Here is a 27,197-nt window from a genome sequence, read left to right as displayed (position 1 = left end):
AAACTTCAACTTCATTCCATCCCTTGAAGTTGCTCTCTCTAGACTTTTCTCTACTACCAGTAATTTTCTTTTTCTTTTTTTCTTTTTTTTTGAGACGGAGTCTCATTCTGTCGTCCAGGCTACAGTGCGGTGGCGCAATCTCAGCTCACTGCAACCTTCACCTCCCAGGCTCAAGCGATTCTCGTGCCTCAGCCTCCTGAGTACCTGGGAATATAGGCATGCACAACCATGCCCAGCTAATTTTTGTATTTTTAGTAGAGATAGCATCTCACCATGTTGGCTAAGCTGGTCTCAAACTCCTGACCTCAAATGATCCACCCGCCTCAGCCTCCCAAAATGCTGGGATTACAGGTGTGAGCCACCAAGCCTGGCCTACTACCATTAATTTTACTGAGAGAAGATCAAGACTGTAAATTCTTCTAATGCAGTTACAGCATGGTGTTCTACAAGGATAGGTTATTAAAAAGTGAAAAAAGGACATGAGATTAATTTTATGCTCATAACAGTGAACACTACAGTATACAACTTTTATGTAGGGTTGGGTATGGTGGCTCACACCTGTAATCCCAGCACTTTGGGAGGCCAAGGTGGGTGGATTGCCTGAGATCAGGAGTTCATGACCAGCCTGGGCAACATGGTGAAATCCAGTCCCCACTAAAATACAAAAAATTCGCCAGGCATGGTGGTGTGCACCTGTAGTGTCAGCTACGGGAGAGGCTGAGGCAGAATTGCTTGAACCTAGGAGGTAGAGGTTGCAGTGAGCCGAGACCATGCCACTGCACTCCAGGCTGGGTGACAGAGTGGGGCCAAAAAAACCCAAAAAACAAAAAACTTTTATGTAATAAATGTCTAAAGCAAAAATTGTTATAAATAAAGAGAAATAGAAGCACCAAAACTTGATTGGTCCACAGGACAAACAGATAAAGCAAAAAAGCCCCAAACAAAGAAAAAAAGAAGGGAAAAAAAAAAGAAGAAAAAGAAAAGATAAACAGAGGCTGAAAGAGGAAGGAAGGAGAACACAGTGAGATGACTTGTAGTAAATCTGGCAGAGAAGAGGCGAAACATAGAATTATCCTTCCCCAATTCTTTTTTCTTAATATGTAATTTCGTTTTTATATTTTTAATTAAAAATTTATTTTTCTTTTTTTTGTATTGTTCCTTGCAGAGCAGGGCTACCCTACAGGTAGTGTGCCCAGAGCAGACTCCTCCAATTCGTAACTAGTAACCCTAATATTGTAAAAACCAGCAAAAAACTGTGGTAGTGGTGAACAAACAAGTGAAGGGGTGCAGTCTAAAATCATACACTTTAAAAAGTGGTAGCTAAAAGAGAAAAAAAAGATTACAGAGCAGTAAAATGCTATCCCTAAATCTTGTTTTAACTACTCACCACCAAAAGAAGTAATCTGAAAAGGCTACATAATGTATTCTTCAAACTATGAAAATCTGGAAAAGGCAAAACTAAAACTGTGGAGACAGTTCAATTAGAATGAGTAGTAAGTTCAGGAGATCTACAGTACAGCATGATGACTACAGCTAATAATAATGTACTGTATATTTGAAAATTGCTTAAAGAGATCTTAAATTTTTTCATAACAAAAAATGATATGTATGAAAGGAGGCAGATATGGTAACTTAGCTTGATTTAACTATTTACTATATATATTAAAACATCATGTACACAGTATGTACAATTTCTATCAACCACACCTTAATAAAATAAATAAAAATAAATTTTTTAAAAAGAAAAAGAATGAAAAAGGGGACATCACTACAGATTCCACAGACATTGAAAAAGTAAGAGGATATTATAAAAAACTTTCAGTAAATTCATAACTTTATTTACTAAAACAAAATAAAATAAAACCATGGAGATAGTAAAAAGGTCAGGGGCTTATGGGGAGGGCAAGGAGGGATGAATAGGTTAAGCACAGAGAATTTTTAGGGTAGTGAACCTATTTTATATGACACTGTTATGGTAGATACATGTCATTAAAGATCTATCAAAACCCATAAAATGTACAACATAAAGAGTGAACTCCAATGTAAACTAGGGACTTTAGTTAATAATAATGTGTCAATATTGGTTCATTGATTGTAAGCAAATATACCACACTAACACAAGATGCCAACAACAGGGGAAATTGGAGGGGCAAAGGGGACATATGGAAACTCTGCATTTCTTACTCAATTTTTCCTAAAAATTTTTAAAAGCCCAATTAAAAAAAACTTAATTATTGATAAAATCCAGCCAATTAAGTGTCTAGACTTAGTATAGATAATCTAAGAATGAAAAAGCTGCAATAAAAGAAATGGGCACTGAATCCATTTAAATATGAAACTAAGACCATACAATTGTAAGAATTATGATTTCTGAAGACAATGTAAATATCACAAACTGTTGACAACATAAACACATAATATAAAAATATTGGAAGGTAGTGAAGAATGAGAAGGGAGAAACTATGGATATCCATATATGTAGCTTGTAAATGGGAGAGAATCAATACCATCTAGAACTGAAATGGTTTTTACCTAAAATATTTATAGAATATTTTCTTTATCTATAAACAGCTGCAAGGAAATATTTTTTAAATTAAAAAGAAAGAGAAAAGTAAACTATGCCTCAATATTAAAATTTTAACCAGAAAACTCTCAACTTCTTGGAAAATAAAAACCAACCAAACAAAAAACTCCATTAGACAAATAGGTTAAAAGAGAGGAACATTTGCCTCAAAAATTTAGAAAAGAACACCAAAGTTATAAAATAGCAAATAATAAAGATAAGATCAAAAATAAAGAATTTACAAAAAAAGAACAGAGTAAGTACACAAATAGAGAAATTACTGGCAAACCTAATAAAGAAAAAAGGATTAATCAAATTAGAAAGGAGATGTGGATTTTTTTTTAAAGAAAGAGGCCATATGAGGGAGATTATCTAAAATTATAAAAGGACTCTGAAAACTGTAGTATGATTAAAACACTCTCAGCAAGTAGAAAACCCAACAACATTAAAAACAAAAATTTATGACAGTCATCAAATAACGGCAGCTTCTTTTCCTGATCTCCTTCACTACAAATACACACACATTCCTAGTTGACTGAGGAAAGAATGACTGCAACAAATAAGGCTAACAGTGTTTTTCTTAGAAGACAATGGCTAATAAATGTGGAAAAAATGCTTCCTTAATAATAGAACTACTATTAAAAACCTTGCAATGTTATTCCTCACCTTTCAAATTAGCAAAAATAAAAAGGATTATATTCACATGGATAGGGTACATCAAGAAAAAGAACTACATAGTTGAACAATGAAGTATGTATATGCTCTTCTCCTCTGATCCTATTGAAAGGTCACCAATAATAACGTTAAGGCATATGTCAAATGAACTCCAAGTCTAAGGAACTAAAGCACACCACTCTATCTTCTGAAACAGACTATGGTATTATAGTGGACAGTGAGAATTCTGGAGCCAGATGGCACAGCGTGCTCTGTATGCATTCATTAGGTAAATATTCAATTTATTTTATAAGTGATTTGGCTGCTAGAATTTATTTAAAATATGTTTTCCTCAAAAATGATTCAATGTCAACTTGTTTAAAATTCATATAATACTAAGAAAATTAAAGGAAAAATAAATTGGCTGGGCACAGTGGTTCACATCTATAATCCCAGCACTTTGGAAGGTCGAGGTGGAACACTGCTCGAGTGCAGGAGTTCAAGACAAGCCTGAGAAACATAGTGAAACCCTTAGTGAGATCCTATCTCTATAAGAAGTGTAAACAATTAGTTGGGTGTGGTGACATATGCTTGTAGTCTCAGCTACTTGGGAGGCTGAGGCAAGAGTATTGCCTGAGCCCAGGAGGTTAAGGCTGCAGCGAGCCATGCTCATGCCACTGCACTCTGGCTTGGGTGACAGAGTGAGACTCTGTCTTAAAAGAAAAAAACACAAAAAACCAACCAACAGTCACTTTACTAAGTGATAGGCACTGTCACCACTTTCAGTGTCACCAGGCTGGAGTGCAGTGGAGCAATCGCGGTTCACTGCAACCTCTGCCTCTCGGGTTCAAGTGATTCTCCTGCCTCAGTCTCCTGAGTATCTGGGATTACAGGCCTATGCCACTGCTCCTGGCTAATTTTTTTTTGTATTTTTAGTAGATGGGGTTTCACTATGTTGGCCAGGCTGGTCTTGAACTCTTGACCTCAGGTGATCCACCTACCTTGGGCTCCCAAAGTGCTGGGATTACAGACGTGAGCCACCGTTCCTGGCCAACAGCCTGCACTCTTTTTTTTTTTTTTCTTTGAGACCGAGTTTTGCTCTTGTCCCCGTTGGAGTGCAATGATGTGATCTTGACTCACCACAACCTCCATCTCCTGGGTTCAAGCAATACTCCTGCCTCAGCCTCCCAAGTAGCTAGGATTACAGGCATGTGCCACCACACCCAGTTAATTTTGTATTTTTAGTAGAGACGGGGTTTCTCCATGTTGGTCAGGCTGGTCTCGAACTCCCAACTTCAGGTGATCCACCTACCTCAGCCTCCCAAAGTGCTGGGATTATACGCGTGAACCACCATGCCCGGCCTGTACTTTTTTTTTTTTTTTTGAGACGGAGTTTCACTCTTGTTGCCCAGGCTGGAGTGCAACGGCGCGATCTCAGCTCACTGCAACCTCCACCTCCTGGGTTCAAGCAACTCTCCTGCCTCATCCTCCTGAGCAGCTGGGATTACAGGCATGCGCCACCACGCCCAGCTAATTTTTGTGTTTTTAGTAGAGATGGGGTTTCTCCATGTTGGTCAGGCTGGTCTTGAACTCCTGACCTCAGGTGATCTGCCCACCTTGGCCTCCCAAAGTGCTGGGATTATAGGCGTGAGCCACCACGCCTGGCCAGGCCTGTACTCTTAAATGTACATGGTCTCTATGAACTGCAGGCTCCAAATTTTCTCCAGGAATAATTTGCCTCAGACTCAATTTCCATTATGTCATATAGTTAGAGCAGATAGTTATTTTATTAGATTTAGTTTAAATAAATAAATCATGAAGACTTAAAAACATTTACCTGCATCCAGTATGCCCTGGGCCAGAATAGCACCAAACTTGGCCATGACATCATCATGCTTATCATTGATGACTTTGGAATACAGCTGTCTGAACTGATTCACCTGAAGAAGCAACAGAAAGAATTACAGTCTAAGTCTATTCATTTGTGGTACCATTTTAGAACAGGGAATAATATTGCTCCAATGATAATGAGACTTAGTTCTGAGTTTTGTAATACTCAAGAGAGGGATATGGACCAGACTTGAAGGCAGAGCAGTTCCGTGGTTGAAATCACGGGTGTTATGACCTTTTAGTGTGGGAGCACCAGCTCTGTCTTCAATCCTCATTCCACAGTGGATGTTTCAAAGTCAAAGGAATGTTGAATGCGATTTCATACATTACCACTGTTAGTCAGCAGGCCTAAAGAGTCCAGGCAAACACTAAGGCTTTCATTGCATTTTGAATTATAGCTATTCTGTTTACCACCAATCTTGCGGGTTTCCTACAAAGCATAGTCCTTCAGTTCCACCTTAAAGTAAATTACCCTTCACCAAAGCTGTGTGAGGTATCTTTTGGATTAAGTATATTCACATAAAGATCTCCATTATCTACTCACATTAATTTTCTGAGGACTTGTCAGAATCTGTACTCGTACCAAAAGGAGCATATCAGAATGGAAAATGTGCTGACTCACTTAGGGTGGGATTACTGGTAATTCTTTATCCTTTCTGCATTTTCTAAAATTAATATGCATTATTTTTATGATTAGAAAATATATTTATAAAATATATTCTGTATGAATAAAGAGAATGATTCCTTTAAATCTGTTTGGGTGACAATAAGTAAACTATTTTATGCTTCTTCTATGTCTTACACTTCTCTGTTTTCCCAACAGTGCTTTTCAAATGGTAGGCACCCAGGAAGAAGTCGGCTTGTTCAAGAAGCACATAATCATGGAGCTCCCCAAATCTGCCAAAAGCAGAAAATATCAAATTTGAGTTTCCTAATATAATGACTTTATCTGCATTACATATTCTTTCAGAATCTTTTCCCCCTTTTCATTGGTCTTGGTCTGGGAGGCCACAATGTGATATAGTGGCAGAATAATAGAACCACACAACCCTGGCTTATAAGCTGTTCTTATAAGCGGTTTGGGTAAGTTACTACCTTTTATGAACCTCAGTATCTTCATCTCTACAGGGATGTTAGCACCTACCTTACATGGCTATTATAGGATTATATGAGGTAACATATATGTAGTGTAATGTATAAAGGGGATCTCATAGTTCAATAAGCATGACTGTTTCACCATATAGGGGAAGAATCCTACCAATCCCTCCTATTATCTCGGCAATCTAAATGCTACAAAGAAATAATATTCCTTGAACATGGTTCTCATTTTTTATTCACAGGCAGCAACAGAATATAGTGGGGAAATAATGAACTAACTACCACTACCTAGCACACAACCACTTAAACCACTTACTTCTCTAGGATTTAACTATAAAACCTAGCATGATTAAATCATCACTAAATTCCCCTCTGCTTTAAAAAATTCTCATGTGGCTGGGTGCAGTGGGTCACAACTGTAATCCCAGCACTTATCGGGAGGCCGAGCAGGGTGAATCACCTGAGGTCAGGAGTTTGAGACCAGCCTGCCCAATATGGCAAAGCCCTGTCTCTACTAAAAATACAAAAAATGAGCTGGGCATGGTGGCGGGTGCCTGTAATCCCAGCTACTCAGGAGGCTGAGGCAGGAGAATCGCTTGAACCCGGGAGGCAAAGGTTGCAGTGAACTGAGATCACGCCACTGCACTCCAGCCTGGGAGACAAGAGCAAAATTCCATCTCAAAAAAAAAAATTCTCATGTTTGATGCTTTTATTCTGGTTCCACAAGTCAAATTTCTTTGATTCTGAACTTATTTTAGATGAACACTTACATTAGCTTATATAGGATGGAAATTTTATGTGCTAAAGGCTGAAGAAATATTTCATGAAATTATAAAAAGAAACATAGAAGAAAGCACTGAATGTACATTATAGGGAAGAATTTAAATATAAAATTACACTCAAAATAATGGAAAAGCATTCAGTAAAACTGAAAAATGGATAAAAAAAATCAGTGCAAACATATAATAGGCTTATCTAACTAATATTAAGTAGAATGCTTTAAAAAGCTAGTTTTTATCATTTTAAATTTTTTCTTACATTTTATTGCTTATGTATCAGTAACTTAATTTTCATTACTGTAATTCTTGGTAAAGAATTCCCTCTATTCACATCTAGTTACAGATATGAAGACTAAAGACAAGCAAAACAATTGGTTTGCTTGCTATCACAAGCAATTAATGGTAATCAGGGTGAGAATTAAGATTTTCCAACTCAATTTCATTGTTATGAATAGTATGGTTCCCCCCCACCAAAAAAACCAAAAAGTAGAATTTGCAGGAGAAAAATCATATTAGTTTCCCATTTTATTTCACGACAATCTCACAAAAAAAGACAATTAAAATTTTATGCAACTCTGTGATCCATGCATTGTACTATGTATGAGTATTTAAAATCTACCTTCTCAAAAAGCATGCATTTTTAACATTCATCAAGTTTTTACTTGTATACTGCTGGGAAAAAGCCCACTCTTAGATGTCAGGGAGAAAGCAATAACGTTCCTTGGAGTTGTTTCTGTTGGTACTTATCATCTGAATGTGACTCCTCCTTTCTATTTTTCTATCTTCCTGGTTATGGAAATGTAGCTGTACATCAAGGATCAGTTTTGGAGGTGTTTTTTCTTTTTCTTTATTTCTTTTTTGAGATGGAGTCTGGCTCTGTTGCCCAGGCCGGAATGCAGTGGCACGACCTCGGCTCACTGCAAGCTCTGCCTCTTGGGTTTACGCCATTCTCCTGACTCAGCCTCCTGAGTAGCTGGGACTACAGGCGCCCGCCATCACGCCAGGCTAATTTTTCTATTTTTAGTAGAGACGGAGTTTCACCATGTTAGCCAGGATGATCTTGATCTCCTGACCTTGTGATCCGCCCACCTCAGCCTCCCAAAGTGCTGGGATTACAGGCGTGAGCCACTGCGCCCGGCCTGGAGGTGTTTTTTCTGTCCGTGAAATTATATTTGTGCTTATGACTTCAACTATATGTCTGTAATTCCTTCTATGAAATTCTTGAGGTGAGATGTATTTTGGAATTCAGAATTTAGAGGGCTAACATGATGCATATCTACATATTATACAATACACCCAGTGTAGTATTGCTCCATATATTATTATATCCCATAATAAATTATTTCTGAAGTAGCACAATATATGAATATTTATACTAAGTAGGATAAATGATAATGAATAAATAATTGCATCCAAATGAGTCTTTAAAAACAAATCTCTTTGAATTTTCAGAGCTTTTTGGATTTTGCAATGGTAAAGGGCTATAAACACTCACACACACACACACACACACACACACGTTTTTTTTCCCTTGAGACAGTCTCACTGTATCACCCAGGCTGGAGTGCAGTGGTGTGATCTCAGCTCACTGCAACCTCTGCCTCCCAGGTTCAAGTGATTCTCCTGCCTCAGCCTCCCAAGTAGCTGGGATTACAGGCGCCTGCCACCATACCCAGCTAATTTATTTTGTATTTTTAGTAGAGATGGGGTTTCACTACATTGTCCAGGCTGGTCTTGAACTCCTGACCTCGTGATCCGCCCGCCTTGGCTTCCCAAAGTGCTGGGATTATAGGCGTGAGCCACTGCGCCTGGCCTATATAATTTTTTTTTATGGCTAGTTCCCAAATCTCCGTATTTAGCTTCTAATTTTTTTCCTATGCTCCCATGTTATTTCCAACTGACATGCTGTCATGTCAAACTGAATATGCCTGAAATGAATATTATTTTTATTCTTCCTTCAAAATATTCTTGTTGATGCTCTCATGACTTCCCCATTATCAGGATCCCAAATGAGTTTTCAGCTCCCTCCTCAATTTTATCAGCATTAATTTGCTTATGGCAGTTTTTGTAGCCTTTTTCTTTTTTATTACCACTGACACTGTAAGAGTTCAAGTCCCTATCTTAAAATGACAGTGTGGTAATAGAGATAGACTACTACTTACAAATGTGCTATGCTATAAAATTATATATACCGTGATTTATTTTAGAACTGCAGGAGCTTTAATTCTACTTCCAAAGAGGGTACTTGTCAATGATAGGAGAAGCTTTCCTATACCAGGCCTTAGGCCAAATAATATTGGTAATAGGAACATCAGATTCTATACTTACAGTGTAATATTTTGATGTGAGTTTATATATGATACTTAATATGTACATGTTCAAGTAACTGTTAATGGTCATTTTTTGTTTGTTTGTTTGTTTAGAGATAGGGTCTTGGGATGTTGTTCAGGCTAGCCGTGAACTCCCAGGCTCAAGCAATTCTCCTGCCTCAGCCACTGTGCCCATCTTAATGGTGGATTTCATTTAACAAGAATAACAAAAGATAGATAATTTAATAAAGAGGAGAGTTGGGTTCTTAGAGCAAAATAGCTCCAAGGACCTAAAAAAGAACATTACCCTTGTTAAATGTGAACCTTTGATCTAGGGATGTGTGCATGTTTCTGGGTTTATGTTTGTGAGCATGAGCTAGCGAGAAACTGAGAGAAACAAAGCAAAGATGTACTGGAAATACTTCAACTAAGAGGGCAATGTGTGGAGCTAAGTGTTAGGGATGTGACATATATTAATGGTTATATAAGACATTTCCTTTGGAAATTTCCATTGTGAATTTCACAAAATATCTGAGAAATTTCTCTTTTGAATTCCTTTGAGAGGGGTTTATAATTATTGATGAAATTTACATTTGATCTTTATTTTTGAGCCATTTCCACTTTATTTCATGGACTGGTTTTGCAACCTTGCAATTAAGACTCTATAGCCTTGAGAATCTACTCCTCTTCAGAGTTTCTCAACAGATTTTTCTTTTCGGCAACATGCTGTATACCATCCCCAAAATGTCAATTTTGTCTTGTTGGCAATTATCAGATAAAGGAAAGATGATATAAACTGTAGTCTATGAAATTCTTTATCACTTGCTTAATAACAGAAAACAATGAAATTAACTTTAAGAATTCTTAAGCTGAATAACAACTTCGCTCTAAAGAGTAGTGTTTCCTGAAATAATTTTTGAGTTTCATACTGTAAATTTTGCTTTTTTAGTCAGTGGCATATACATTTACATTTATCTACTCAGTTTATATTAATGGCAGAGGCTACTAGTTGTGACTTCACTTTGACATTTTAATCAGTGTCTAAGATTCTGGTACAACCTGAAGATGGGAGTGTGCCCGCGTATCTGCACCAGGTAAGACTTGGTTCAACAACAGTTCCTGGAATGATTATCCAACTCCCAAAGGACTCTGCCGCTTTTGGAACAGAGATAATAATTGTAAAATCAATGAAATCCTACAGCAGAGGATGGGAAGACAGAACATTTGTCTTGCTGACAATACAAGTAACATGAAAGCAACACGTGGGGTCAAAGTGAATAAATGTCTATGTATTACTGTTAGAGGAGGTGCATTCCATGACCAAAATTTGTTTCTTTAATGACACTACTCAGTGGATAACTCCAAAAGCTCAGTTGAAGATCAAAAGCAAAAATAAAAGATGTAAAAGCTACTCACATGATAGCTGCTATATTTAAAAACAAAAAGAAATGTGGTGTTTGGAAAGATGTTTATGTTCTAGAAGATGTAGTATATTAAGTAATACGTTATAAAAACAGGACGAGAAGTCAGATTCTATCTTTGTAATAATACAATTCTTGAAAGTCCTGAAAATGATTTTGAGACAGAAAGAGAAACACTAAATAAATGAAGCAAAGATGACAGCAACTGTTTAGAACTTGAAATTTATTAAACAAAGCTCAATAAAATTAGAATGAATAATCAATGAGTTCCGGAAATTTTTCTTTTCTCTACCTCCTCAAATCTACTTTGCTGAAAATGAGGGTGGTGTTCTATATTTGCTCGATTAGGCATAAGACCGAATGCCAATGGTTTTTTCTGTTATCAATTTTTCGACTACTTCCCATTATATGAGCAGAATTAATAAATGGATACTAAATCCCTAGCTTTAAGAATTAGAAGATCTGAAAATGTTGTGTAAGTTATACATGTCTATTTAGTATATCAAGCATGCTAATTTAATACATGTATTAAAAATAAGATACATGCATTTTCTGTTTCTTAGTAGAATGAGAAGTTTTGGCTGAAGTGACGAGATACATGAGATATCAAACACTAACAACCTGAGGACTGAGAGATTGTCATGAGAGAATTTTATTTTATTTTTTGAGACAGGGTCTTGCTCTGTCACCCAGGAAGGAGTGCAGTGGCACAACCACAGCTCACTGCAGCTTCAGCCTCCTGGGCTTCAGTAATCCTCCCAACTCAGCTCCCAAATAGCTGGGACTACAGATGCATGCCACCATGCCCAGCTAATTCTTTTTCAATTCTTTGTAGTGATGAGGCCTCCTCCTATGTTGCCCAGGCTAGCCTTGAACTCCTGGGCTCAAGTGATCCTCCCACCTCAGCCTCCTGAAGTACTAGGATTATAGGAATGAACCACCGTGCTTGGCTCATCCGAGAATTTCAAAACAGGTGTTTCAAAACTATTATGGAGTCACCCACAAGGTGGGTGTGGATTGTGGAGGATATGTGAAGGGGATCTCTTTGGGGCAAGCTGGGTTGTGAGTCTTTCCCCCTCACTCCAAGTTTACAGAAAAGGGCTTCAGAGGGTCCACCTGGAGTGCACAATATGATCAGGGGCTGCTGTGCACCGAGGCATTAGCTATTAGCTGAGGTACTAGCACTGACAGCCTATTATATTCCTATCCAGAAGGGCAAAATGTGTAAGAGTATTTCTGTGGAGCAGATGTGGGTGAAGTCGAAAAGAAAGCTGTCTTGGAGCCATTTGGAACTCCACCCAAAACGATCGCCTAGGAGGGCAATGACATTCCAAAAGAGAATGTGGATGTACTCATTTCTAAACTAAGATTGTATGTATGATACAAAGTGACAGCAGGCTTTTTTAAAAATTACCTTAGAAGGATAGATCAAAAAAGTCATGGACTGCCTAAGTTTGCATCCTGTATTATCAGAGGAAAAAGTTATCCCACTGAATACATTTTTTTTTTTTTGAGACGGAGTCTCGCTCTGTCGCCCAGTGGCCAGATCTCGGCTCACTGCAAGCTCTGCCTCCCGGATTTACGCCATTCTCCTGCCTCAGCCTCCCGAGTAGCTGGGACTACAGGCGCCCGCCACCTCGCCCGGCTAGTTTTTTTGTATTTTTTAGTAGAGACGGGGTTTCACCGTGTTAGCCAGGATGGTCTCCATATCCTGACCTCGTGATCCGCCTGTCTCGGCCTCCCAAAGTGCTGGGATTACAGGCTTCAGCCACTGTGCCCGGCCTGAATACATTTTAAAAGGATAGTGAAAGGCAAGAAAAGAGTTCATTTTATGATTTGAACACCCCAAGAATTCTAATTTTTCAGGCATGGTTATAAACTTAAATTAACAAAGGGACCATTAAGTCTGTAAAAAATATATTTAAAGAGCATAACATATTTAAAGTTTTCCGATTCTCTCATACTCTAAAATGCTCTCTTTACTTTTACTTTCTGTGACTTCAGTGTTCACCATATTGAAGTAAAAAATGTCCTCAAAAGACGGTAAGTTACTAAAGAAAAGGCCAAACCATCTCTCTTCCAGGGAATTTCTTTGCTCACCTTTGGACAAGTGATTTCAGTCTGCTGGATCATGATGAGAGCTGAAGCTATGAGTGCCCCTTGCCTCACGTAGTTCACGGGGTCGTTTGTCATTGGTTCTAGCAAATTAATGGCTTCCTGAAAGAATTTAAAAAAACAAACACAACTTTTAAATAAAGCTGATATGGGTGAATTTTCAATTTATAGTCATATGCCATATAACAACATTCTGGGCAATGACACACTGCATATATGATGGTAGTCCCATTATAATGGAGTTGAAAAATTCCTATTGCCAAAGTGACTTATTGATGATACTGGCCCTGTGCAGGCCTAGTATAATGTGTGTGTGTGTCTTAGTTTTTTACAAAAAAGTTTAAAAAATAAAAACAAATAAATCATTTTGAAAACAAAAAAACCTTCCAGAAAATAAAGAAAACATATTTTTGTAGAGTGGTACAATTTTTTTTTGTTTTTTTTTTTTGAGATGGAGTTTCACTCTTGTCACCCAGACTGGAGTGCAATGGCGCGATCTTGGCTCACTGCAACCCCTGCCTTCTGGGTTTAAGGAATTCTCTTGACTCAGCTTCCAGAGTAGCTGGGATTATAGGTGCATGCCACCACCCCCGGTTAATTTTTGTATTTTTAGTAGAGATGGGTTTCACCACGTTGGTCAGGCTGGTCTCGACCTCCTGACCTCAGGTGATCCACCCACCTTGGCCTCCCAAAGTGCTGGGATTATAGGCGTGAGCCACTGCGCCCACCCACGTTTGTGTTTTAAACCAAGTGTTATTACAAGAGTCAAAAAATTAAAAATAATTAAAAATTTATAAAAAAGATAAGCTAGATCAATTACTGGAGGAAAAAATGTATACATTTAGTAGTCAAAGTATACAGTATTTATAAAGTCTATTACAGTGACAATAGTGTCCTAGGCCCTCACACTCACTCAACACTTACTCACTGACTCACCCAGAGCAAGTTCCAGTCCTATAAGTTCCATTCAGGGTTAAGTGCCCTATATAGTTGTATGATTTTTTATCTTTTATACTGTATTTTTACTGTACCTTTTGTATGTTTAGATACAGCAATACCACTGTGTTATAACTGCCTATTCAGTATAGTAACATGATGTACAGGTTTGTATTCTGGAAGCAACAGACCATAACTATCTATGTTTGTGAAAGTATACTCTATGATGTTTGTACAATCGCGAAATCACCATTTCTCAGAACATATCCTTGTTCTTAAATGATGCACGACTATATCTACTGTCACTCTAAGTCACTCAATATTTTCATCCAACTGTAGTAAGAAGTTAATTAACAACTACGTGAATGGAATAGTTTAGAACTGGTTATGCTTTACTTAAATTTCAATATAACTGAGGGTAAGTAAAAAGGAAGTTTTAGAAACTGAGTGCTCTTGTCTTGAGGTAAGAGGTCATAAAAAATTAAGAGAAATGGGATTAACATTTGATAAGCACCTATTACTTTTCAGACACAGTAGTAGGTATTTTATATATTATCCTATATAACCCTCTTACTCCTAAAACAAACAAAAACCAGCACAAAACAATCTTTATAAACAAATAAACTGAGAGTTAGGAAGGTTAAATAACTTGCCCAAAGTCGAGTAAGTACTGATAGCAAACCCAGGCCAGTCTGAATCCAAAATTTGTATAATTCAACTTCCCATCAGGCTGGGTGGGCGTGGTGGCTCATTCCTGTAATCCCAGCACTTTGGGAGGCCAAGGTGGGCAGATTAATTGAGGCCAGGAGTTTGAGACCAGCCTGGCCAACATGGTAAAACCCCTTCTCCACTAAAAATACAAAAATTAGCTGGGCGTGGTGGCGTATGCCTGTAATCCCAGCACTTTGGGAGGCCAAGGAGGGCGGATAATCTGAGGTCAGGAGTTCGTGACTAGCCTGGCCAACATGGTGAAACCCTGTCTCTACTAAAAATACAAAAAAAAAAAAAAAAAAAAAAAAATTAGCTAGGCGTGGTGGCAGGTGCCTGTAGTCCCAGCTACTTGGGAGGCTGAGGCTGGAGAATCACTTGAACACAAGAGGCAGAGGTTGCGGTGAGCCAGGATAGCACCACTGCACTCTAGCCTGGGCAACAAGAGTGAAACTCTGTCTCAAAACAAAAAAAAAAAGGAAATAAACCTCTTTCTAATATTAGCGTAAGGTTGGTTGCGATGGCTTATGCCTGTAATCCCAACACTCTGAGATGCAAGGTGGGAGGATTGCTTGATCCCAAGAGTTGAAGACCAGCCTGGGCAACATAGTTGATCCTGTCTCTAACATAAAAAAGAAAAAATAAAAATAGTAATAAAACAAATATTAGAGTAAAGTAACATCTCAGATGATTTTGTAAGACCTAATTTTAAAAATTAAATCAAGACAAAAAAATTTAAACAAAAAACCTCAAATTTTCCAAACAAAAGATTTTACTAGCTAGAATAGCAAAACAAATGAAATCATAGACTAGAATTGATTTCATGGTTGCACTTCCTAAGACCACAGGTGACGAGATTTTCCAAAATATTTATCAGTATTTCCCCAATATCCTATTCTTCAGAATGTCAGTTCTATGAAAAAAGAAGTCCTTTATTAAATAAGTTTGAGAGTTCAGGCATACTGTATATACATCACCTCCTCTTGCAGACACAAAATATATGTATACACTGTATCAAAGGTTCTAGGAATGTACACATCATAACAAAGGTTCTAGGATGCCTTATTATAAACCACTCAACCATTGTTTATACCAGCATTTGTCCAATGTATTTGACCAAACACTCTTTTGCCCCATATAACTTCTATTCTCACTCTGCAGGACCTTTGGGAAGAGCCACTTTAAAACACAACGTTCCTGGCTGGGAACGGTGGCTCACACCTATAATCCCAGCACTCTGGGAGGCCGAGGAGGGCGGATCACGAGGTCAGGAGTTCGAGACCAGCCTGACCAACATGGTGAAACTGTTTCTACTAAAAATACAAAAATCAGCTGGGCGTGGTGGTGGGCACCTGTAATCCCAGCTACTGGGGAGGCTGAGGCAGGAGAACCGCTTGAACCCAGAAGGTGGACGTTCCAGTGAGCTGAGATCGTGCCACTGCACTCCAGCCTGGGCCTGGGCAACTGAGCGAGACTCTGTCTCAAACAAAACGAAACAAAACAAAACAAAACCCACAACGTTCCTTTAATCTGTCATGAGATTAGAGTTAAAACAAAAAAGTACAAAACAACAAGAAAAACAAACAAAAAACACCACAACATCCCTTACAAGGTCCTTAGGTAGGTATAAATCTGGGAGGAAAAGAGTAATAGGCTTTTAAGATTATCAGATATTTCTTAATTTGGTAGGATGTTTCTCAAGTATCCTTCATTCTAAGACCAAGGAAAAGAATAAACCGAATCCTTTGTTGGAAAGTGACTTTGGATTCTTCTACATGTAAACTTACATATATATATTAAAATGAGAGCTATTAACAGATAATATACACAGCAGATATGGGTATCCTTTCTCCCTACATTACTAAAAAATGTAATGACACTGTGCAGACGGAGTATATTTTTCAAACATATTGTCAATATTCTTTATGAAGTAGTCATGATAAAAATATAACCAAATTTCCAACTTAGAAGGTAAAAGACAGTAACTTGGCCTTTGAGGTATGTAATATAACCCCAATGGTATATTTTAGAATAAACAGATGTTTCAGGTTTTTAAGAAATAAAAAAAACAAAAACAAAGCCCCAATCCACAGTTAGATAGGTACTGGTACCTAGATCACATAAATTATCTAGAACTAAAGCAGACTTGTTTAGTATGAGTAATAAAAATTTTTTTCATTGAATTAACTTGTCAGATGCTGTGTTTCAAAGAACATTTGCTCCTAGATATCATATTAAGTTTACGATAATCTGAAAAGAAAAGAGAATCTAATTTACATTTAACTTATGAGGCCTGACATAAATGTCAACTTAAGACTCAAGGGGGGAAATACTTAGTAAAACATACAACTATATTCTTCCTTTGTTTACAGAACAGTTGTGTTGTAGAAAAAAAATAAGGTCAATTTCTATAACTACATTTGATATACCCAATGACATCTCCAGTAAAATTGAAGATACATTCTCATGTAAGAAATTCTCCCCCAAAATAAATTAAAACATTTAAAAAAACTGGCCGGGCACGGTGGCTCATGCCTATAATCCCAGCACTTTGGGAAGCTGAGGCGGGTGGACAACCTGAGGTCAGAAGCTCGAGACCAGCCTGGCCAATACGGTGAGGTGAAATTCTGCTTCTACTAAAAATATAAAAATTAGCCGGGTGTGGTGGCACATGCCTGTAATCCCACCTACTCAGGAAGCTGAGGCAGGAGAATCGTTTGAACCCGGGAGGCGGATGTTGCAGTAAGCCGAGACTGCACCACTGAAGTCCAGTCTGGGTGACAGAGTAAAACTCTATCTCAAAATAAATACATAAATAAATAAACATAAAAATAAAAAACAAAACTCTGTAATGAGAGAGATGATGTCCAACTTGGTCACCATCATATCCTTTAATGATCTTGCCATCCATCATTCAAACAAAGGTTTAATTTTAGGTTCCAGCAGTGAACATTATATTCTCAGTGATCTTACCTTTCGCCAAAGACAAACAATAAATAGGTGTAAAATATATCAGGTGGTTGTAAGTGCTATGAAGAAAAATAAAGCCCAGGTGACACAGCAAGACCTAGTCTCTCTTAAAAAAAAAAAAAAAATTAGCCTGGCATGGTGCCATGCGTTTGCAGTCCCAGCTAACTGGGAGGCTTGATTAAGCCTGGGAGATTGAGGCTGCAGTGAGCTATAATAGCCCCATTGTACTCCAGCCTGGGTGACAGTGACAGAGTGAGACACTGTCTCAAAAAAGAAAAAGAAAAGCAGGGTAAGCAGACAGAATAGGATGAAATGCTGGAAAGGAGGGATGTCTCTTTATCACACAATTGTTGCTATGTGTAGTGAAAAATAGCTTTTTTTTTTTTTTTTTTTTTTTTTNGATTACAGGTGCGTGCCACCACGCCCAGCTAATTTTTGTATTTTTAGTAGAGTTGGGGTTTTGCCATGTTGCCCAGGCTGGTCTTGAATTCCTGACCTCAGGTGATCCAAACGCCTGGGCCTCCCAAAGTGCTGTGATTATAGGCGTGAGCCACTGTGCCTGGCCAAAAATAGCTATTTTTATTCCCAGCCTCAATAATGTTTTATGTGACCAGGAAAACTTATTTGTACACAATACCAATACTCTTTTATTTACTTATTTATTTATTTTTTGAGACGCAGTCTTGCTCTGTCACCCAGGCTGGAGTGCAATGGCAGGATTCTGGCTCACTGCAACCTCTGCCTCCTGGGTTCAAGCAATTCTCCTGTCTCAGCTCCCTGAGTAGCTGTTACAGGTGTGTGCCACCACGCCCGGCTAATTTTTGTATTTTTAGTAGAGACGAGGTTTCACCATGTTGGTCAGGCTAGTCTCAAACTCCTGACCTCGTGATCTGCCCACCTCAGCCTCCCAAAGTGCTGGGATTACAGGTGTGAACCACAGTGCCCGGCCCACAACACCAATACTCTTTATTGGAAAAAAATTCAAGGAAATTAAAATTTTTAGATTCCTGGAATCAGTCCATAAACTTACAACTATGTTTTGTTTTGAGTTTGGACAACAGATGATAAAAAAGTGACTCTTTTCTCTCTGATGGAAAGGCACTAGGAGCATAGCCTTGCTCTCAGTCTTATACATACACACTTTGTTAAAAGGTTCACTTCTAGGAGATGGTCAAGGTTTGTGCATATGTGCTATGAGAGGCAAAGTGTCATGATTATGTCATTGCTGTGAATTATGAATACATGTTATTCATGCAAGAGCACATTTCTTTATGAATCTCATGATCAATTATGTTTTCAAATCATCACCTTGCCCCATTCAACTCTTTTTTTTGGAACTTTTGAGGCCTTAACAAATACCAGGTTACCTATTAAGGTTAGATATGAGAAAACACATAAATAGCACATCGGTGATTTGTTTAAAACAGAAAAGTTATCAAATCAGCTGATTTTAGTGGCTTCGGATGAGAACCTTGTTTTCCAGAACACTAATTATACAAATTAAACATGTAAAATAATCATATAAAATAACCTGAGTAGTTATTTAACAACAACAACTATTTTATTTTCTTCATTTTTTCTTTTTTTTAAAGAAATCAATGGGCCAGGCACAGTGGCTCATGCCTGTAATCTCAGCACTGTGAGAGGCTGAGGCAGGAGGATCACTTGATCCCAGGAGTCTGAGATCAGCCTGGGCAACATAGTGAAACCCCTTCTCCATGAAAAATAAAAAAATTAGCTGAGTGTGTTGGCAGTGGGCAGTGTTCCTGCCACTGCACTTCAGCCCAAGCAACAGAGCAAGACTCAAAAGAAAAGTAAGAAAAAAAAAAAAAGCCTGGTGCGGTGGCTCATGCCTGTAATCCCAGCACTGTGGGAGGCCAAGGCAGGTGGATCACCTGATGTCAGGAGTTTGAGACCAGCCTGGCCAACATGGTGAGCTTGCGCCACTGCACTCCAGCCTGGATGACAAGAGTGAAACTCTGTTTCAAAACAAATAAACAAAAGCAAAAACAAAAAACCCAGAAATCATTGATTTCAAAAAGAAATTCAAAAGCATTGTTTCAGTTACAGCTATCCATGTAATGTGATGATTTATTCTTAAGCAGTTTTGGGCAATCCAGCATCACAGAATGAGGGAGTACTGGGAAGCTTTATACGGCAAGTTCAGTCTTACAGATCATACTGCACTTGTATTTTTACAGCTGTTACATAAATTCTGCGGTGAGGGAAAACAGTCTGGCGCCAAGAAAGAACTGACCCCATTGGTTGTGGGCTTTACCTTGTTTCCTGTACCAGCACAGCAGATCCCCAAGGCCATTGCAGCTCCATAGCGCACATGAGGGTTGTAACTCTCTGATAACAAAGAGACAACACTTGGGCATTGTTCAGGGGTCCTGATAAACAGAAAGCGAAGCCAGTGTTATAGGTAACATTTTAAGTTAAGACAGAAGAGTTTTAACCAAGTCGTTTCTGAAAAAGTTATAGGTAACAATGGGCATTTAAAACATAAATTGCAGAATTAAAACTCTTTCACAGAGCTGGGCGCGGTGGCTCACGCCTGTAACCCTAGCACTTTGGGAGGCTGAGGTGGGTGGATCACAAGGTCAGGAGTTCGAGACCAGCCTGACCAACATGGTGAAACCCCATCTGTAGTAAAAATATGAAAATTAGCTGGGCGTGGTGATGCACACCTGTAATCCCAGCTACTTGGGAGGCTGAGGCAGGAGAATTGCTTGAACCCAAGAGGCGGAGGTTGCTGTGAGCCAAGATCGTGCCACTGCACTCCAGCCTGGGTGACAGAGCAAAACTCAGTCTCAAAAAAAAAAAATCTTTCACAGAGTTCTAATTACTGAATAGAAGAAATCTGATCTTCAATATTGAGAGAATATATGTATAGAAAGGGGACTCCTTTCTCAGTATAAATGAGTACTCAACCATAGGTCTGGATTCTAGTTATTCTCTGGTACCTCCTCCATGGCAAGAACAGCCATGTGGGGGTAGCACACTGCTTAACATCAATTTTCCTATTTCTTGGTCATTTTGCATTTTGTTCAGAAGACAAAAGTCATTTATAGAAACTCCTGGACATTTCCTAAGTTACATGAAAGATTTAAATCCCCCAGTATTACTTTAGTTGAATAATAAACTGATAAATAAGCCTTGATAATGAAGAAATTCTGACTTTTGCATTGTTGCCTTAGCAATTATTTTTGTATTGATAAGAAGAGAAATTATTTTTCATTCTCTCCATATTTGCAACAAGATAAAAAATAGGACAAACTTGACTAACGGTATACCCGACCCAATCTTTTAAAAGATGATCCTGGCTGGCACAGTGGCTATCCATGAGGAGCAGCAGGACTGGGGTAATAACTAGAAGAGAATGTAAAGAGAGCTTCTGGAAGGCTGGCAATGTTATGATCTTGAATTGGGTACTGGTTACACAGGTGTATGCAGCTGTGAAAATTCATCAAGCTGTAGGCTAATTATTTTGTGCGTGTTTTTGAATGTATATTAAACTTTAATAAAAAGATATTTTTGCAGCCATGAAGAATGAAATCATGTTTTTTGCAGCAACATGGATGCAGATGGAGGCCATTATCCTAAGTGAATTAAGGCAGGAACAGAAAACCAAATACTGCATGTTCTCACCTATAAGTGAGAGTTAAACACTGGGTATTCACAGACACAAAGAAGGCAACAACAAACACTGGGAACTGGAGGGAGGAGGGAAGGGTGCTGGGTTGAAAAACTATTGGGTACTATGCTTAATATTTGGGTGACGGGATCAATTGTCCCACAAACTTTAGCATCACACTATATACCCATGTAACAAACCTGCACATGTACCCCCAGAATCTAAGATAAAAGTTGAAATTATAAAAAAAAAAGAAAAAAAAAGAAACTAGGCTCTTTCCTAGCCTTTGAAGCAGCATATACAGCTCTAGATTTTTCACCATCACCAAACATTTACTGAGACAAAACCAACACACATAAGAGTGTGCATTAAAGGTGGGCGTGGTGACTCATGCCTGTAATCCCAACACTTTGGAAGGCCCAGGTGGGCAGATCACTTGAGGTCAGGAGTTTAAGACCAGAGGGTCAACATGTGAAACCTCCTCTCTACTAAAAATACAAAAATTAGCCAGGCATGGTGGTGGTCCCCTGTAATCCCAGCTACCTGGGAGGCTGAGGCAGGAGAATCCCTTGAACCTGGGAGGCAGAGGTTGCAGTGAGACAAGATTGCACCACTGCACTCCAGCCTGGGTGAGAGAGCGAGACTCCATCTCAAGAAAAACAAAACAAAACAAAATATATATAATATATATTAGATATAAAATATGTATTATATAAAAAATACATTATAATATATAATACATAAAATATGTAATATGTATCATTTATATATTATAATTATATAATATAAAAATATATATAATATATGAATATGTAACATATATATTTATATTATATAATATAATACATAATATACATTATAATATAATATATAATTATATATTATATAAATAAAAGTGGCAAAGCGGCATAAACTACCTAAGATATGAATGCTAAGGAGGAAAAAATATCACAGAAAGAGGTAACAGTGGTCAGGAGACAAATTCACAGAGAATGCACACATAAAAAGTGAGTTTGAAAGTATTGGAAGAATTGGACAAATGATGAAGAGGAATATAGGCATCAGGGTAAGGAAAGTAAGTCAGCAAAGGTCTAGAGATTGGAATTCACCTGGCTTGTCTAATTTGAACAGTCAATTTTTCTGTAGCACATGTAATAAAAAATAAAAGTGGAAAGGCAATTAAGAGCAAAATGACACAGTGTCTTGAATGTCAGGTTTAGCAATTTGCATTTTATTTTGCAGATAAATGGAACGATGATTTAGAAAGTTTAAGGAGATACCTGTGAACAAGACAGCTTAAAAGCATGAAGGTGGAAAAACCAGCCAGAAAACTATTTCAGTAATTCAAACCAATAAAATAAAATTCATATACTATTGGCCCAAGGGCCGAATCTGGCCCGTAGCAGATTTTGTTTGGCCTACATCCTTTACAAAAATTCAAAGTAAGTTGTCAACATTTAAGATGGGAATATTTCACATTAAAACCCGAATTTCCAACTTCTCCAGAAAGGCTGTTTCAAGCCCGTCATAGTTCCTAGGGCCCAGGCACTGAGTTTGGACGTCTTACCCTACTTTCTTTTAACAATACTAAAGTGAACCGAAATCCTACACTGAATATAATTTATATACAACTGTATAGAAGCTGACTTGCATTTAATTAATCGACATTTTAGGTTTTTCAGATATTTAATTAAAACATTTATTTATTAAAAAGGCATTTAAAAAAAGACTATTGTTATGAATGATAGCAGTTATTACCACAAACCAACTCAAATCTGTAATTCTATGTTGGAACTGTCCTCTAGCCTCAAACTCCAGAGAGTGGTGAATTCAAATTTCAAAGGAATAGAACGAAGTTTATGAAAACTGTATCTGTTAAAATGAAATTTTGCAATAAGGGAAGGTTACATTATTTTTCCCTACAATACAGTCCATCACTCTTTCTTGAGAATGTTCTTAGTTTGCCTAAACTTCCTTGTATGAATAATTTGGAAATAATACTAATTGTCACTTGTATTCTTAGAAACAATATGGGAAAAACAGTATGGTGGTGTGAAAAAAGCAATATACTAGAAAACTAAAGATCTGGGTTCTAGTTCTAGTTTTGCTAAATTTGTTAGTTATATGACATTAGGCAAATCACTTGGGTTTTCTCCTTCATAATTAGAGAGAGATTTTCTTGACTGTTTTACAGGAATAACAAAAACCAGATGAGCAAATAACTGAAAATGCAGTAATAACATATATGCTATCAGTTAATATGTACTGAGAAAAATAACAATAAGTTATAGAAGAGGGAACCATGAAGTCTAAAACTCATGTTCTAGTTTCTGTTTTGTCTCTAAATATTTGGGCCAATTTAGACAATGTTCAATTAACCAAACATTCCAGGGTCCTGTCCTCATCTGAATAAGAGGAAGAATGGGACTAGACGTTCTGTAAGTCTGTTCCAACTTCATGATTCTACAGCATTTAAAAATGAACCAATTATTATAGGTTTAAATCAATGGCTATTATTATAGGACAACTTTTCTTCAATGAGTAACATTCCAATGAAATAAAAATAAAATTTAAAGTGATATTACACCAAAGAGGCTACTGAAAAGTTATTCTAAATCTTGTAGTTGAAACTACCATTTAACTTCTATTTTCACTCCTATAAGGCTAAGAACTTAAAGTTCTTTCCATAATTTGATACCCAAATTATCTAACAAACTCGCTCAAGTGTTCTGCCACCTAAGCATAAAGGCTGAGACTATATTTACTATGGCTCATAAATTATTGGCACAGTGCCAGGTACTATAGGTAAAATAATTTTTATTACTTAATAAGAGACAAAGAGAGTTAAACTAAATTTATATTTAGAGACTTAGACAACAAGTATTTTCTACTAAGTTCAAGGCCTAATGGTTAAGCCCTAGGAAATATACCAAGCTCTTTCCTGTTCCACTTTTGCTTTCTCTCTTAAATTTATAATTCAGCTAGATAATCAAAACCAGGGAAAACTGACATACCTGTGAGTATTACTTTCTAAGGCTAATTGAGTCTTGAATGGGCACGATTCTGATAGCAGAGGGATAAATGTTATTGGAAAGGAATGAACACTGGAATGTGAGAAACAAGTAGGTAGAAAAGCCATACTGATTTTGTGTAGAGGCATAATGAAGGTAACACTGGAATTAAAAATCAGGACTACTAGCACAATAACCACTTGGGTGTATGGCAGGAACCACAGCTTTCTGAAGGACCCTCTCTCTGTTTCTTAAGACCTGGTGGCTGGGTCTAGCACTCATATTTATTGAGTGCTTATTATACACGACACAGCGGGTGTAGACAGTAACAAGCATTTGGAAAAACTGGGTCTTAGTTTAGGCTCCCTCAGGACTTATTTATGTGACTATCTGCCAGTTGTCTGATACAGCGGTTCTAAATCTTTTTTGGATCAGAGTCTCCTTCCTCCTGCCCCTCTAAACACACAGATAACACATAATTTTGGGAGTCGAACCTTTAAATGTAAAATGAGGGAATGTATCCCAAGGCTTTAAAATCCAGTTTATACAAGTATCATGTAAAGAAAATGAAAAAACAACTTTGTTGCTCTTTAGTATTACTATACTTGTGGTTCATCATAAGATATAATAGGCAGCAGTAAGTAAAAACTTTGCTTTAATCCAAGTATGTAATTCAATTTTTAATGAAAAAAAAATTGTAATTTTCTGCTTTAAAAAATGAAATGCACACCAAAATAAGCTAACTACATTCTAATTTGTTGTTTGAATAATTTTTTTTGGCTTGTAGCTAACAGTCATCTTGCCAATGTTACTATTTGTACAAGCCTTCCACAGAGCAGGAATTGTGCAAGGGCATATGCATTGGACCATATGCCCTTGCAATGATATGTGCAAGCCATATCATTGGACCATAAACTGCACATATGAATTCCTTTCTTTCAACACACTGGCTTTTAAATATTATTTCTTTATGAATATTTTGTGCAACCTCAACATTAATAAAACAAGATGATTTCAAGAATATGGTGTCTTTCTTTTTCCCCTCTAATCCATCTTTACTAAAGGAGGAAAAACAGCAATATGCATAGATAGGCAGAAACACTATTCTAAATGGGGCTATCACAGAGGGCATTCTTCCCCCAGACTCTAGGGAACTAACTACCTGAAAGTGGTCCCCCAACCCCCAATACCATAAATTACACAATCAAATTTTCCACATTTAGACACATCAAGGGGGTCAGCTTATCCAAAGTGCAATGGACAACCAGTGCCCTGGGAAAAACCACCTTTGTGGCTATGTGCCTATAATGCTAGGTAAGAATTCAGAGGGAATTTTTGAGGCTATAAGCCTTAGGATAGTCCCTTAGTAGAATTATGAATTTATAATTCTCATTAGGTAAGTGCCACAGTGTTAGAGGATTAACTCAATACGCAGCGATTAAGAATATATCTGCCCCCATCGCTTGAGTCCAGGATTTCAAGACTAGCCTGGCTAGCATGGTGAAACCCCGTCTCTACAGAAACTACAAAAATTAGCCAGGTGTGGTGGCGTGCGTCTGTGGTCTCAGCTACTCAGGAGGCTGAGGTGGGCTTGAGCCCAGGAGGTGGAGGTTGCAGTGAGCTATGATCACGCCACTGCATTCCAGCTGCGGTGACAGAGTGAGACATTGTCTCAAAAAAAAAAAAAAAAAAAAAAAAAAGTGCCTGTCTCTCTTTAATTCCCTTGTACTCTCTTAACAACAGATTCCAAATAATCTGAGTAGGAACCTGAAATTCTAAGTGCCTATTGGATTATCTTTAACCAAATATACCACAAACACCTCAATCAAAAATTAAAAACCCACAAAGATAGGAATAAAAAAGGGTATCCCTCTCCAGGTTGCTTTTCTCTTCCCACTATGACCATTCATTGACATACCTAGGAAACTCATATCTTCAAATTTCTATTCCCTCACTCTCCACATATAATCTGCTGCCACGTCAAGAGAACCCCTTAAATCTTATTTCTGTTTCCAATTGCCTTGTTTCAGTTCCTGATCACCTCTCACTGGAAATAACACAGTGATTCCTTAAATGATCTCTTGTCTTGACCTTTCTTCCATTTGTTGTGGTAGAGAGAACAGAGACTTAGAATCAGAAAGACCTGGATTCCAATTCTAGTGCTGCCATTTATTAGCAGGGTGACAATCACTAAATTTCTTTGAGCCTTAATTGATAAAACAATACCTGCTCCTCCTTATGTATGCTGGGGAGAGTTGGTGGAGTAGTAGAGTAAAATACTATATTATCATCACTGAAATCTAGATGCATAACCAGAAATTGGTTTTGGATCAGAACCAGAAATTTGGCTACTAATATTTGATGTCCAAGGGTTTATCAAAATATAAAACAAGCTGAATATTAAACCTAGAAAACTGGTTATATTTAGGGTTCAGACCTCCAGAATTTCATCATCAACTTGTTAGGGAACTAATGGCATGCAGAATACTTATCAACTTGCCCCTTGGCTGCAAGGGCAGGATATTCCAGGGAAAACTGACACACAGGAAAGAGTTTATCCTAAAATCTGTCTTAACATTTCATTTATTTTGTCATTTTTACTTGTTATAAAAGAGTAAATAAAAGATAACATATATACTATTCTTAAACCAATCACAAAACTCAAGGTTTTTTCTTTAGTAGAAGAGTCTTCGGAAAGGAGACAGAAGTTAGACTTAAGTTTTGTTTCCTAAAAGGCACTAACATTTCAAGAGGTTTAGAAAAAATTTTGCCTGCGAACATAAATACCAGGAGCCTAATGCAGAACTTTACCTAGCTGATTGCAATAAAGACTGAAATAGACCGTGAAGGCTATAAACTTAAAAGCATATAAAAAACCTGACAGTGTCTCAATCTAACAACAGTTCCAACTCTGACACATTCTTTAGAAAAAACAAGTGTTAAGACAAGGAATGACAAATTCTTTATTAAATAGTTTAGACATTCAATCTTTTCAAGAGTACGGTAAAACCATAATATTCTTATATGTTTACTTCAATGTTTCAGTAGGCAACTCTAAAAGGACAAAAAACCTTTCTAAGCAATGACTGGAATGCAAACATTCACT

The 27,197-nt window shown here is 37.6% G+C and overlaps 1 protein-coding gene and 1 pseudogene across 4 annotated transcripts in view; both read right to left on the bottom strand.

Annotated features, from left to right (window-relative positions):
• Positions 1-27,197, bottom strand: part of PSMD1 (proteasome 26S subunit, non-ATPase 1) — a 119,881-nt gene that overhangs the window by 14,139 nt on the left and 78,545 nt on the right. For all 4 annotated transcript variants that reach the window (XM_025405615.1, XM_025405616.1, XM_025405617.1 and 1 more), the window contains 3 exons: positions 19,722-19,836; positions 12,815-12,931; positions 5,055-5,157 (listed from right to left, as the gene is read on the bottom strand). In XM_025405615.1, the coding sequence (XP_025261400.1) occupies positions 5,055-5,157; positions 12,815-12,931; positions 19,722-19,836 (335 nt within the window). The remainder of the gene's footprint in view (positions 1-5,054; positions 5,158-12,814; positions 12,932-19,721; positions 19,837-27,197) is intronic.
• Positions 25,239-25,413, bottom strand: LOC112636851 (annotated as a pseudogene).

The sequence above is a fragment of the Theropithecus gelada genome, chromosome 12 (assembly GCF_003255815.1).
Source record: "Theropithecus gelada isolate Dixy chromosome 12, Tgel_1.0, whole genome shotgun sequence".
In the NCBI taxonomy this organism is placed as follows: domain Eukaryota; kingdom Metazoa; phylum Chordata; class Mammalia; order Primates; family Cercopithecidae; genus Theropithecus; species Theropithecus gelada.
The sequence above is the reverse complement of the archived record's forward strand: the minus strand, read 5'-3'. Positions and strand labels throughout refer to the sequence as shown.